Source organism: Anas acuta, chromosome 4 (assembly GCF_963932015.1).
Source record: "Anas acuta chromosome 4, bAnaAcu1.1, whole genome shotgun sequence".
In the NCBI taxonomy this organism is placed as follows: Eukaryota; Metazoa; Chordata; class Aves; order Anseriformes; family Anatidae; genus Anas; species Anas acuta.
The window spans coordinates 65,448,178-65,463,309 of NC_088982.1; the positions used below are offsets into that span (position 1 = coordinate 65,448,178).

A 15,132-nucleotide genomic window follows, 5' to 3' on the forward strand; every position below is an offset into this window, starting at 1 on the left:
GCTTGTGAAGGTGTTCTGTTGTAAAGGCATTTATCTCTGCTACTATTTTCAATGAGGTCATTTTAATCCGTTTGTGTTATCCTGGATGACGACTAAAGTTCTAGGGGTTTATATATAGGAGTTTTACACTAAAAAAAAAAAAAAAAAATCCAATATTAGGCTCTTATATTTACCTTGGGTACAGGTTATAACTGACTTCTGGAAGCTATGCAAATTAAAAAAAAAAAAGTGTTTCAAATGTGCTAGAGAAACAAGTAATATTGGAATAAAATTGGTAAAATTGGAATAGTTTTGAAGGCAGTAATGCTTAGCTGCTAAAGATCCAAATGTGGAGTTTCTTGATTTGCATGGGAGCCACAGGCTGTTATGTTACCTGTTGGGTTCAAGGACAGGACTTTGCAATGGATTTCTGTTGATGCACCACTAATTAAATATATTCATTTTGCATATATTTGTTTATTTGGGAGTTATTTCAGGTATCTGTATTACCCTGAGGTAAATATCTGCTCTGTGCAAGTCTGGAGCCAAGTAGTCCCTTCAGACTTACTTCTCTGTGATGTGACCCCTGCATCCTACCCTGTGGTAGCTTGTGAGGATTGAGCACGTTTGCAGTTTATAGTATCCACATGATACTCCTGTGTGTTTCCTATACCAGAGGATTCCTGATTCATAGCATTTAAAAAGAAAAGTATCGTCTCCCGTTTCTAACTGTGAGCTCAGCTTAAAAATCACACTGCTGTGGAGCAGTGCGGTAGGGAGCAGAAGAGTAGGGCCTTTCAGGTATTATGTTAGCTTCCAATTTAGAATTAGACAGTTTTCTCCTTTGTTTGGGGGATATTGTTTGATGTTTCTAGGAGGTGTATCTTTAAGGAGAACATCTGTAGGAAAGATTAGTATAGAAAGTGTTGAGAGGTAGTATTTTATAAAGGGAGCATTTGTATAGGCCTATACATCACGGTTACTTCTTGAGTAAGCATCTACTAGCTTTCTGTGTGGACATGTATTTATGGTAATTGCAAAATTCTTAAATAATTTCAAGTCCTAAATTTGTCTCAAAGGGCACGGGAAATGCAAAAAGCACTGACTAATGCTTTCTCATATTTGCAGTTGATGTAAGAGTGGATCCACTGCTCCATCTACTGGAATTCAAAATCCCCAGGCAGAGCTGCATGCTATTGAACGCATCGTGTGCTTTGGCACAGCTTTGTGAACAACCCTTCGCAGAAGGTTCAAAATGTTTTTTATTTTTCAGTTGGTGAATTGATGGAGTAGATTTCCCTAGAGACACTTTGTAATATTTTGATAATTTTACCCCTTTTAATATTTTTTCCCCCACTTTTATTGTCTGAAGGTTGACCACATTGTTTATTTTGGCAAGATGCCATAATACATGAAGTACAGAACATGTAAAATTCTTAGCCTGTTTACGTATTTCATACTCATACATCTTCTAATATTGTGTGGTTGGATGATTCCTCCTAAGAACTCCTGTGAAGAAAGAGTAAACCTTCAAGTTAAAGCATTCAGCATCTTTGTTTTTTCTTGCAATGAAGTACATCACTTAAAATTATTTTGAAGATTACGCAGAGGCTTATTTTATTTATTTATTGTTTTTTTTATTCACATTTCTGCAATATCTTGGTGCCCAGCAAACCTATTTCCATTTGATCAACTTCTGAAATTGCTAATATGAAGGAAAATGTCTTGTTTGCACTTTGTCTCACACTTTGTCTGTTTCTCATTTGTGTTCGTTTCAACATTGGAGCTGTAGCCAAGTGTTTGAGGAAAAGCAGATCCTGAAATAACCTTCCATTGCTCTGGCTTCAACTAAGCGTTTTAAAAATTGTTTACTTGATTTCTTCCAGTGTATCATACTTTGTCTCATATGATACCATATGCAAAATGGCTCATCAAAAAGCCATCCCATAAAAAGCAAAATTTGAACTTTTATCTACTGCAGCAGTTTCAGTATTATTTGGGTTTTAGAATTAAAATACATTTTAAAAGTAGTGGTTTATGTATTTACTGTGTTAAGTTATTATATTAGCAAACAAATACATGATTAGAATAAAACCTAATGCATTTTTTTTTTTTTTGGCAAGATACATGCATCATTTGGAACATAAATATATATATTTTTAAATGAACAATAATTTCAAAATGAATGCAAAAAGTATATATTTATTATTCTGGCTGGTTTGATCCACGGTGACTCGAGTAGTTGGATTTTGACTTCCGTATAGAATAGAATACCATGGAGTATTTTGACTATTCACATAATATTACAATGGTGCAAAATATTTTTCCTCTTAAATGAGGAGCCAGACATAACTGGAAGTCATCCCAGAGATTCTGTCTGTCTTTTTCCAGGATCCTTCTTGTCTGTTTGACTTTGTGCTAGTATTTTAACAAGGCTCCAGTTTTTTTAACAGGGTTTTGTGGTAGATCCTAGATTGAACGTGCAGGATCAGAATTGCTGTGATTGTTGTAGAGAAGTCCACTTTGGTTGAAAGATTAGTCTGGAATGACATAATGACCTTGAAAAGGTGTGTTTCTTTGCTGTTTTCTTTTTCCTTTATCGTGGCTTTTAAGATTTATGTTGGTAGGGATGAGAATGCTGTATATAGAAAATTAAAGGTTTAGTAGAGAGTGAGTATACAGCTGTGCAGAGAATAAGAATGTAGCTGAACTGAATTTCACTCTGTAAGGGTTACAGCTATGAAGTGGTAAGCACAGTGTTTGAAATATGACGACTGAACGGAAGCACTTCCTATTTCGAAAATGTTAGGACACAGATGGCATTTTATAAACCATGTGCAATTAAAAAAATAAAAATAAAATTCTTATGTAACTAATGTCTGAGGGTATCGATATATTAAAGTATGTATTATTTTTTCCTGTATTTCAAGTAGGATTGTCAATTTAACTCAGTGCCAAGCTTTGTCATTTAACACTGTCCTGTACATGCAAAGAAGCATACATATATACATGTACACATATGTGGATGTTTGTTCTCAGAAATGTCCTCTGATAGCCTTTGTATACTTAGAAAGAATGGTATATATTATAATGGGCTTATACTTCATTATAATGGGCTTATATTTTATTATAATGAACTTTTATTTTGTGTGAGGATTTCTGCTGCTTAGACAATAGGAGAAGAGTTGACAGCTTCTTTGTGTTCTTCCTTCAAGAAGCAAGGAAGAACGAATGAACACCATTTATGCTAGTTGTTTTTACAGGGAAAGTATTCTATTTAAAAGATGTTACCACCTGTATGGTACCATGGGTCGGTTGATAGGAATAATCTCTTATTATTTTAGACACAGACTTCTTATTTCCATTGGAATTACAGTTCTGTGCTTTTTGCTTAGTTTTCTACTTCTTAGTTCAAATAATTCCTTAATTATAGAACAGAATGGCTTGTTCTACAGTGAAGTGATACGATGTGGCCATGAGAGTGAACAATGGGAGCGAATAATGTTTTGCCTGAGCATAAAAAAGTCTATAGCAATTTAATATATTTTAAAAAAATAATAATCTTACCTACTGCAGCTGTAAAATTGCATTCTAAAATCTCTTTTTCAGTAGTTATGTCTGATTAAAATACAAGGAAGAGCCTTCACAATCTGTAAATGAATATGCTTGTGTGGTGCATATGTGCATATCTGCACACATCTGCAAACCCGCCAAAAAATCCCATGATATATCAGTGGTTAAACAACTAGGATAGATTTGTTTGGAGGGAGAAGGAGGGTAGGGAGGGCTGCATGTGGCTTTCTGACACACGTTTTCAGTGGGTTGAGTTGTGGTAGATGAGCAATTTAGTGTAACATAAGCTCCTGTGCAAGTTGGCAGGGCCTTGGCTCTTCTGTACCATTGGCTGCACTCTTGCTCTTATTGTTTACTTTACATTTCAGTGAAATACAACAACTGGCCTTGCATCAGTCTGTTTAGTGGATACAAAGCTACTTTGATAATCTGTGTCTGTTCTTGTACCATCAGCTTTGTCCCAGTAAGACTGACATTCAAATGTGTGTTTCAATTGCAAGACCTCAGCATCATACAGCTCAGGTTTTAGCTTGTCATCAAAAATCCCCAGTGAGTTCTATAAATTAGTGACTGTTTTCAAGCTGTGCCTCCTTTCATAAACGACAAAATTGCTTATTGATTCCTGATGCTTGTGGCTCCTTATATTGTGGCTGCTTGGCAGTGCATGTTCAGATTAGAGCTATGCTTGCTTTCAAAGAAAAAAAAAATCAAAGCAGAAACTGCAGTTCAATGTCTAGTCACAAGTAATCTCTGAATTTACTCTTTACCCTTGATTTTCCAATAATATGCCATGTATGCAGTTTCATTATTCCTTAAATACTCAGTATCTATTTGAATATGCATACATGTGTGTATACATGTATAATACATACTGCATAAATATATATACTGTTCATAGGCATTTGTTATATCCACGTAAAGCACATTAAATTGCTTTTTAGATTAATTCATTTGTTTTTGTGCTTGGCATACAAATATTGTTTAGATAAATGACCTGATTTTATTCCTATGTGCTGAATACTTGCTGCTGAGGAAGTTTTGCTTAGGCATTATACCTCTTGTTCTTCTGATCATACGTCACCTGTTTTTATTGCTCTCTCCATGGTCCTGTCTCTCGCTACAGTAGTTTATTATAACAAGAACAAAAAGGAGATGGAACTGACATACATTTCTTAAAGATTATTTTTCTTCCAGTGTATCTGCTGAGCCGATAATGTTTTTATTGCTTAAAATTTGCCAAATGCCTGTGTATGAAACACATTTCACTAATTTCAAAGAAGTCCAAAAACATCTAGTTATAAGTAAGAAAAATAGACTTCAAGAACAATTTTAAAGAATAGTTAAAAGGAAAGCTTCAAATTCAAATCTAGAAACATGATCACATATTTTGACAGTAAATTCCAAGAACTTAAAGTTCTCTAGGAAGAATGGGTGTTGGTGCATATTTTAGCATGACTGTAACACTAGCATTTTGTCTGCTGTAAGATAATACGTACCGTCTTTAGTGGGAGAATATGAAGGAATTAAAAATCCAACTGAACACGAAGATTGGAGACTTTAAATCCTGTTGTTTCTTGCAAAAATGAGTATTTAGGAAGCCAAAATAATATTTTGCTTTACTCAGATCATAAAAAATCAAGTCTATTCTGTGAAAGCGTACAGTTTATAAGACTTGTCCCTAGAACTTAGAGAAACAAAGGACTTTGGGGTGAAATGTTTGTATATCATGTAGATATATACTGTTACCCAGTATGATGTGCATTGCATTATGTATAAGATTATATATGTCACATGTAAAATGTTTTGAGCCATGTCTTTGCTCAATTGCTAGGATTTTGGAGATACAGATCAAACATCACTTTGAAAATCTAAAAAAAATGTTCAGCACTATATATATGCAACAACTTGCAGCTATACATAATATAGATATTGGCATCTGGGGTGTTTTGGCTGACTTAAAGCTTGTTCAAATAGACTTTGAGGCTGAATCATTTCTCTCTCTTTTTCTCAACCCAGATTAGCGTATTGGCTGCGAAGAATTGCAAACGCTTCGTGCCCTGATGGGGGACTCAGGATCCAGACGATCAACTCTAGTATCTCGGTTGCCAATATTCAGGAGAAGTATTAGCCGGAGACACGACTCCCTTCCTTCCTCACCTTCCTCTGCTAGTGCCGTGGGTGTCCACACCTCCTCCCCATCCAGCACTAACTCCAGCTCAGGGAGCACAGGCAAGCGCCGGAGTATTTTTCGGACTCCTTCTATTAGCTTCCATAACAGGAAGGGGAGTGAACAGAAGCCTGACTCCACCAGCCAAAATGTTAACATCTCAAATGGTGCCCAGTCCTCCTCTCTCAGCACTTTTCAAAAACTGAGCCTAGATGAACACATTAAAAGTAGAGGAAAGCATTCAGTTGGCTTTGGCAGCTCACGTAGCAAGAAGATAACAAGGTCTTTGACAGATGATTTTGAAAAGGGAAAGGAGCCCTCAGCTAATAAGAACGTCTTTATAAATTGTATAAGCTCTGGGAAAAATGAGGGCGATGATTCTGGCTTTGCAGAGGAGCAAAGCCGATGCTCTGTCAAACAATCCACACGGAAACTTCTCCCTAAATCTTTCTCATCGCACTACAAGTTTTCCAAACCGGTTCCGCAGAGTCAATCCATTTCCTCTGTGCAGCAGTCTGGATGCGTGCTGGAGATTAAATCGTATGTTGAAAGTGAACCGGTGATTGCCAGGTCCTCTTCTCCCTGCTCGGCTGAGACGACGGAGTGCGTGGGAAGCACGTTGCAGTCCCCACTGCTCTCGGCCGACCTCACGGCTGCCCAGACGCCCTCAGACTTCATAGCCTTGACAGAGGATTCTGTTTCGGAGGTTGATGCTCTGCCCAGCAGTGGGAATGGAGTGCTGCTGGCAGAGGATTTTGGCCACAATGTCTCTACCTCTCAGATCTTCTTTAATCCTGCTGCTGGTCCGGTGAGGGGAACAGATTACGTGGAAAGTACGTGCCAGTCTGCTGGTGGTGTATCTCCTGTGAGCCGCACAAGCTTTTGTAGTGTTGAATCTAATACCTTATTCAAAACCTCAGCTGCTAATCAAACAAAAGTATCATTGCAAGCCAATGAACTATGTATTACAGATACCAGGCACATAGGAGAAGTTAACTCAGCAAAGACAGAGTTAGAAACCTTTGGGTTACAGCACAGAGAAGAACCGGTGATGCACTCTCCAATGGCACAGGGGTTGAGTAGGGACCAAGATGAAAGCACTCTAGCTAAGCACACAAAAGAAACAGTTCCTGTAATGGAGTCTAAGATTATTCAATGTTCTGAACCTCAGTCCCTTAAAACACAACTGGGATATGAAACAAACCATCCTAAAGGTATGTATTCCGCTTTTTCATTGTAAGGTTTGATGGCTTGGGGGATGCTTTTTTTTTTGTTGTTGTTGTCCGTAGTTCTTTTGTAAGAATTGTTTGGTCATGAAGTGTTTGTGTACTTAGAAAGATCAAAAGTTAGGAATTTTACTCTCCTTCCAAGATGATGCTTAATTCAGAATTATAAAAGGAATAAAAAACAAAATGCTTTGAATTTTGAGTTGATGTTTTTCAGTGTAATAATAATCATCAGTGCTGTTGGTCACTCTGTTTCCTTCTGATAGAAAATGAATTAAGAAAGAGTATTGATTCTCACCTCTTGTTGAAAGCCGAAGCTGGTATTTTTGAGGCATAACTATTTTGGACTTGAACCAAAGAGCTGCATTGTTTGAAGAGGAAGGATTGCCAGAGAATAAACTTCCTTTAGTCTGGTTATGAAAGATAACATACTTTTATCTTATATTGATCTGGGTTCGTGACTCTCAGATACATTACAGAGCAGCTTGGACAAGAATATATTGCTGTTTCCATCTGAAATAGCACTGCGCAAGTTCTTACTACATAACCTATGAAATATAGGAAGTTCACTACCAAGTAAATTTCACACTGTGTCTTTAGCTTATAAAAATGAGTTTGGAAATATTAACAAGAATAAGTGGAAAGGCTGTACTTTGAATTATCATCTGTAGACATGCAGATCTTCATCTTCCATCAAAGACACCCAGCCTTTGATTGAAGGACACCTGCCAAATGACATTTAGCTCTGCCAGTTTACTTTCTCAACTAACCTGAAGACCAATGCTTTGTTGAATAATCCTGAGCCTGTATCTGGTGGGGCCAGATTTGTGACGGTTACCAAAAACGCAATTATGTTGTTAGTATTGAAAGAGGAATGAATGCAAATTCATATGAGTCCATACCCATCCTTTTGCTTGGTGATGTAGTCATGTAGATTATAAGCAATCGGAAGCAATCTCACTTTTGGAGTTACTTGTCTCTGCACAGTATTAGTTGCATATCTTGTAAATAAATAGCTATGTATAGTCAAATTAATCCACTAGATTATCTTTCATAAGAAGAAAACTGTTTGCCTCAGAACATTAGTCAGCTGGGACAAAAATATTTCCATTTATGTATATTATCTGTCCAGAGCACTTTGGTTGGTCTTCTTTGCAACTTTGGCTCATCTGTGAATAAGTTCATGCTTTTAAATTTAATTTACTGGAGTGGAGTAGTTGTAGAGCAGACCAGTGAGCAGCTCAGAGTGATGTTTGGAAATACACAGTGTGTTTGAAACTCATGCACCAGCAGCTATATATTTAATCTTCATGCCTGTAAGGCAGCTGGAGTTGAAACTGCAATAGAGAGATTTTTGTAAATAGGCTTGGTATTCACAGAAACACTAGAGCTAATGTTGCACTATTTAAAAGTTGATGATTGATTTTTATGGGTTTATACAAGTAGTTTTATTCCTAATGCATTTTTTTCAATTTGTATAGTGAAGAATGTATTTAAAATTAGAAAATTGGAAAGCAAACATAGGGACTGTTGGAAAAAAGCATAAAATCCTGCCATATTAAATGAAAAGAGTAGAGAAAAAGTTTGTGGTGTTCAGAAAGGTATAGTATAAGTAGTTATATATTTTGCCAACAGGCTGTTCGGACCAATTGGTTTTGCTATAACAGTATTTAAAACCAGGTGCAAATGTAAAATATTTTTGTGCATGTTTTGGCGATAGATACTTTCTTTTCCATGGTAAATCTCATAGTAGATTTTATTGATAGATTACAAGGTTTGTCATGTCATACATTTTTTAATATATGCTTATATATTTTTAAGTGGTATGAACCTTTTTGAAAAGCCATTGAGGAAATGTTCTCTTGCAAAAGGCAAAAGAATTTTTTTTTTTTTTTAATGTTACATCTATTATGCTATCATGTTTTTCTCTTTTCCTCATCTCTAAATTTTCCTTAACACTTCAAAATGTAATTTTCTCCTCTTTTCCAATATGTTATTGTTTAAAAGGTGTTGGGGACTGGGATGCAGCCTGAATGCTGTGCTTTGAGAGCACAGATACAGAGCTGATGTGGGAAGGCCAAAGAGAAACTAAAACCTGTATGCATCAGGATGCTATGCGCTGGAAACAAAACTGTGAACTGGCCCTAAAAAAAAAAAGGGCTTGGCTTAGGACAGGATAAGGCAGGCTGGGTTTTTGCACCATGGAATCAGTGATAGTTTCTCTGGTGGATTTTACTGTGAAGAAATTCCTAAGTGTCCAAGAATGAGAGGAGAAAGGAAGGAAAGTGGCAAAAATCCCACTGGATTTGTTAAAGAACTGTGGGCTGGGCTGTAGCATGCTGAGCACGTGAGTCAGCAGGAGCTGAGCAGTTAGCAGGTGGCCCAGATTGCTTTGCCTAGCTAAACAGGATCTGCTTTCTACAGAACACCTAAGAAATTATTCTTACTTTTTTACGATTACTATTCAGTGGTAAACATTTAAAGCAAAGCGCTGTTCTTCCTAAGAAAATTTTTGTAGAGAATAATTCTCTGTAATGATTGGTGATTGTTTGTCTATTTGTAGTTGATCTTGCCAATAGCTTCAGTCCATACCGAGACGGCAGATTTATTGAGAAGCGACTGAGGTCCTCTTCAGAAGGTACTGCTGGAAGCAGTCGGCTGATCATAAAACCAAAGGATGGAAATTCAGAAGAGCTTAACAGCCTACGGAAGCAGAGAGCAAGCTCATCTTCTTCAAAAATGAACAGCATGGTGAGTTTATTCTCATACACGTATTTGTTTGTTTGTTTTTTCTACGATAAGCGTAACTATACTAAGCATCGACTTCACAAGTAATAGATGGTAATAAAAATTAAAAAAAAAAAAAAAAAAAAAAAAAGCCAGCTCAGGCTTCCAAAATGTGGCAAAATGTGGTCTAGGCTAAGATACAGAGATTAAAAAGCAAAAACAAAAACAAAAACATTTGTTTTCCACAATGTGACACTGAAAAGATTTGTCTATTTTCTGTGAGGAGGCTGAAGTCATGCTTTGTTGATTTGCCTGGGATATTACAAGATTCAGACCAGAAGTTTTGTAGAGAGGAAGTTGTTGGTGAAGAGGCTCATTATGGAAAGCTGGTCACAAGGTTCAGTGCTTTCACACTGAGCACAAATTAAGGATGAAAGGAAAGGTTCACTTCTGAGAACCCTTGAGAATGCCTAGGACTAGGAAATCTAAGACAGATCAGATCACTGTGGGAGAGTACTTCTGAAACCTCTTCTGGTGCAATAATAATAGAAGTAACTGACTGACAAGTGTGCCTTCCTATACCCAGCAAGAAAAAATGTTTTAAGATGAGTGTAATTTATAAATATGCATATGCTCTCTAGTGAGAGAAAAAGAAGATACTAAGGTTGAACATTGACAGCAGTGGTATCTACTCTTCAGTTTATGGAAATCACTAAAACAAGTTTTACAGTTATTATGAGTTTTAAGTATTTTATTCAACATGCTAACTGTAAAAAAAAAAAAATCATTTTGCACTCATATTTGAATAGTGTTTACCACTGAAAGTAAAAAGCTGTAAGTTTTTTGCCCTTGTCCAGTGCTGTTAAACAGATATATAAATAAATGTGTTTTTTTCCTATTAAGGTTCACTTAATAGCAATTGTATTATAATGTTTTAGGACCAAACACATTCCTAAGAGACTCAGATGTGAACACAACTGCCTTTTCTAAGATAATTTTTTTGCAGTTTTTCAAAGATGTGAAATTAATTGTTGCAAACTGACATTAGATTTCCACAGCATGTTATTATGAAACAACATGTTCTTTTGATGTGGTTTTACAGACTAACACAAAAACTCAACAATTAATACAATTACTTACGTAATGTTTATGTCTCTGTGCTACCTTGTCTGCCTTTAAAGGTAAGGAATATCCTATCTCTCTCTCACCCAAGAAGCCAAGGAAGGCTAAACTTGTCTTCCTGTGTCAGATTCATCCATACTGGTTCTTGGTTGGTAATTTTAAAATAGGTCCCTAGATACTAAAATGATTTAGCATGAATTCTCCTTAGGAAAACTGTGTCAGGAAAATGTGATTTGGGGTTTTCTCAAAAGCATGTGAAATTTGTCTTTGGTCGTGGTAAATCTCACCCACATGTAAGTTAGTCAGCTAAACCCTTGCTCATGTTCAACACTGCTCTGGATGGCAGGAGAAAATTACATCAGTACTGAAGGTATTCGTGCTATGTCTGGCCAAGGTAAACAGGAAAACAGGTTTTCTGGTTTTCCAGGTAAACTGGAAAACAGGTTTTCCAGTTGTACCAGTGTCCTTAAGTATTAGTCACTACATCTGCCTTTTTCCCTCTTTTCTAGATTGCTGCCAGCTTGTCAGACGTGGTAGTAATGTAAAGCAAAATTTATGTCAACAACAAAAAAAACCACACACCTGTTTTCTTTTTTAATAAATCCACTGAATTATTACACACAGAGATGCAGGATGGAAATAAAGATGTAGAATGACTAAAAAGTAGAAAAATAATTTGTGCTATTAAAGTGTATAGGTACAACATGTTTATTCAGTAAGTTCATATCCAAATATCACTGAATAATATCTTATTTTTCAAAATCAGAACACTGTGACATTTGAAGCTCATGTTTCCATGTAGGCATACAGGGCATTATGCAGGCATAGTTTCTGCCCTAAAAAGCTCATTAACCTTGGCTCAAGCCTTTAAATACTATTTGGGTCATCAGGCCCAAGCTATTACGCAGATCTTTGTATTTATTTAAATACTAGACAGAACTGATGTATTAACTTCATTATATTTAGTCCTGTATTAACGATGCAACTGGGAAGTGACAACACTGTAGCAACTGGAAAAAAGCAAAGTGAACATGGGATGGTTTTTATTTTATTTTTTGTTCATGTTTTGCGTATGAAATCCACATTTTTCGTTGTTTGTTTTAACTTTCATTAGCAATATTGTCCACAGATTTGCTAGAATTTGTTTGTGCTTATTTGTATTTCGGTCACAGACCAAGAACTTCACCCTCATGAGTGAAAGTAAAGTTCTTCCTGTTTTCCACCCAATAAATGCAGCTACCATCTTTCTATACTAAGAGAAATGCTAAATGAAAGATTTTATATTTAAAAAATGAGATTTAATGGGAAGGAAATAAAAACACGGAAGGCCAAAAAAATAGCAGAAATTCAAAAAAGGCAAAAGGAATTAAAAATGAAACAAATTAAATGTTCATAATAATAATACAAAGCTAAAGAGAAAAAAGGCCTCTTCAAAGTACTTGTCACAAGCAATTAATGTTTAACACCACAGTAGCAGCCTGTTGCCAGTGAACGATCGTAATGAAGAATAAATACTAGGTAAAGAATTGGAGTTGCTAAACCAAGTATTATTAAAAACCTTAACCTAACTTTCTTGTTTGCCTAGAAAATCATTAATCACTCTTCTGTAGCTATTCATATTCATTTTCACTTCTGGAAGAAAATTAAAGGTTCATGTGAGATTCCCTGGGTTTCCCTGAGGAGGGCAGCGTTGCTATTCAGTTTGCTTCTGTGGCACCAAGCAGTAGTAGCTGTGGATACTGGTATTTTGGCATCATCCAGAAGTCATGTTATGATGAAGAAGCTTTGTAGCCTGTTAAATACCTTTTCCTCACAAGCTGAAGAAAGTCTTCCAAGACTGTTTGCTTTCTTTCTTGTTGGCATAAAGCATGGGATTCTTCTGCTGACTGCCTAGAGGGAATCAGAAGATCTGAGGGGATACCAGATTTTTACAGGAGATGAAGAAAAACAAACAAAAAACACAAACAAACAAACAGAGATTACATTTGAGAAATTGTTCTTCCTCCTAAAGAATTCACTCAGCATAGTATTCCTGTTTGATCAGTACAACAGGTACAATAGGTAAAAGCTTAAATAGGTGGATCTCCCACTGTATGTGTCAAAACCTATAAAGAGAGTCACCAGCTCCCCAAAGAGTGGCATTATTTACTTTCAAAACCTTGCAAGTGAATTAATCTCGATGAGAGCAATGCAAATATCATGCAAGGAAAAAAAAATAAATATTAAAATAACTCTGCAAATGTGCCAACTTTATAGCAATGTAAATAATGAACTGAAGCAGATGCATGAGATTAACTGCTCAGATTACTTATTATGTGTGTTTTAATCAGAATAAACAGTTTTGAAGCAGTCATTCTTGCAGTGACTGATTTATGCCACAAGATGTCAGTATTTCACTAAAAATTGTTTTAAACTTCAGTGTTCCCTAGTTACACAAAAGGTGAAAACTGAAATTCAGGACAGATTTTTTGGAACACTTTGAAACTGATTAGTCCGTGCAGGATAATAAAATATTTTCAAATGCGCATGGCTAACATGGATGAGAGGTTTAAAGAGGTTCATATTTCTATAGAAAATCTGGTCATTAAAATGTTAAGTCATCAGTTACAACTTTAAATATTTAGACATAAGATGTAGACAATTGGCTACGGCTATCCTTCTTATTCTCTATTTAAGTTCCCTTTCTTTTCCAATGTGTAAGATTGGAAAATATAAAATACACAAGAAAGAAAGAAGGAAGGAATTATGGAAAGGAGGCAAACAGCCTGGTAAAAGACATGAATGACCTGAAATACGCAGACCTGCAAGACTAATGGAAAGAACATAAATCTGGGAAGTTGAAATGTAAGAAAGAATTAAAACAACCACACTGAAAATTATGATCAAACCCCCAAATCAGTGTGAGTAAATTCTTTAAGAGCATCAGGGAACAGATTACCAGGTAAAAAATAAAGAATTAATGTGCTGGAATACTTAAAATTAACAGTAGAAATTGAGGTGAGTGTAAGCAACAAAATAATCCATCACTTTTAAGAGTAGTATTTGATGTGGAAATGTGACTACCCAAAATATCACCTTTACCAGTAATAAAAGACAAAACCGGACAAATGAAACAAACAAACAAACCAAAACAATAACAAAACATGGAAATTGCTGTTTAAAACATAATAATAATAAAAAAGAAAGTGCTGATAAAGATTTTGAAAGGCCAACTTAAATTACAGTCAGTTGTTAAAACCAAGTAGTCCTAAAGGGAGATGTGGATGAAAATAGGTGTACATTGTACAAGTTTTAAAAAAAGAAAGTTCAGAAGACAGTTGGAGTTCTTAGACCACAGCGACCAACATGTGAGCTATTCTGTGCTACAAACGTGTTTTCATTCTATCTAGAAAGAATAGAAACGTGGCTGTATGTGTGCAGTGGAATGAGACAATACACTTATGTTTGGCTCTGACTGATCTGCCTTTTTGTCTCTGTGGCTCTGCATTACACAAAAAATATCTGGCCTTCTTTGCAACTGCTCCCTTGTACACACTTACCTATCAGCATATGCGCTGCCTCAAATGGACCTAATTTTTCTGCTTTTTCCTCTCTCAGTGAGGTAAACATTACTACATTTACTCGAAGGTAAACATTATCAGTGGTCTTTGCATTCTGCAGGCCCCCATTTTTCTGGGCTTTCCCTTGGGCACAGTTTTTTCTCCAGTTTCTCATATTTCAATGTTGTCTGAACATTGCAAGTTTTTCATTTCTGAAATTGAGATATGAGTTTTCATCCTTGTAGGTAAAAAAAAATAAATACGTTTGCCCTCTGTTCTGCATTCTTCTTTAGCCTCAGGCAAGGCAGCCTTGCCTACTTGTGTCAGTCCAATTAGAACTGTACAATTTATTTTTCTAGATTGTGGCTTTGCATCTTTTCCATGATTCCAATGCATTAGATAAAAAAGTGTGTTTCCAGTTAAACAACTTTTATGGCCTAAAGTAACTCCAGCTTTTTTTTTTTTCTTCAGCTTAAACAGTGATGCAAACCTTCATTGCCCACTTGTCCAAGTATCAAATAGTTGCATTCATGCTTTCTCCCACACTACCTATCATTGACTAGAGTAACTGCAGTTGTCATGAAACTTTCTTCACTTCTATTCCTTTCACTTTACCTTTTGCCTTGCTTAAAAATGACAACACAATACTGAACTAAGATCATTTATCAAGAAGCACGCTGGCACTGTGTTTCTGAGGATTTTTTGTTTAATCATCCAGTGCTAACACTTCAACAGAGTCCCCTTTTCTTCATGTTTGCACTATGCTTATTACGTAAGGATGCTTTGAGTATCCAGTGTC

At 36.1% G+C, this 15,132-nt stretch overlaps 1 protein-coding gene across 7 annotated transcripts in view; it reads left to right on the forward strand.

Moving 5' to 3' along the window:
* The window catches only part of CCSER1 (coiled-coil serine rich protein 1), a 664,709-nt gene that overhangs the window by 61,984 nt on the left and 587,593 nt on the right, over positions 1–15,132 (forward strand). For all 7 annotated transcript variants that reach the window (XM_068681709.1, XM_068681707.1, XM_068681710.1 and 4 more), the window contains exons 2-3: positions 5,569–6,933; positions 9,509–9,696. In XM_068681709.1, coding sequence (XP_068537810.1) covers positions 5,613–6,933; positions 9,509–9,696 — 1,509 coding nt within the window. In that variant the 5' untranslated portion in view covers positions 5,569–5,612. The remainder of the gene's footprint in view (positions 1–5,568; positions 6,934–9,508; positions 9,697–15,132) is intronic.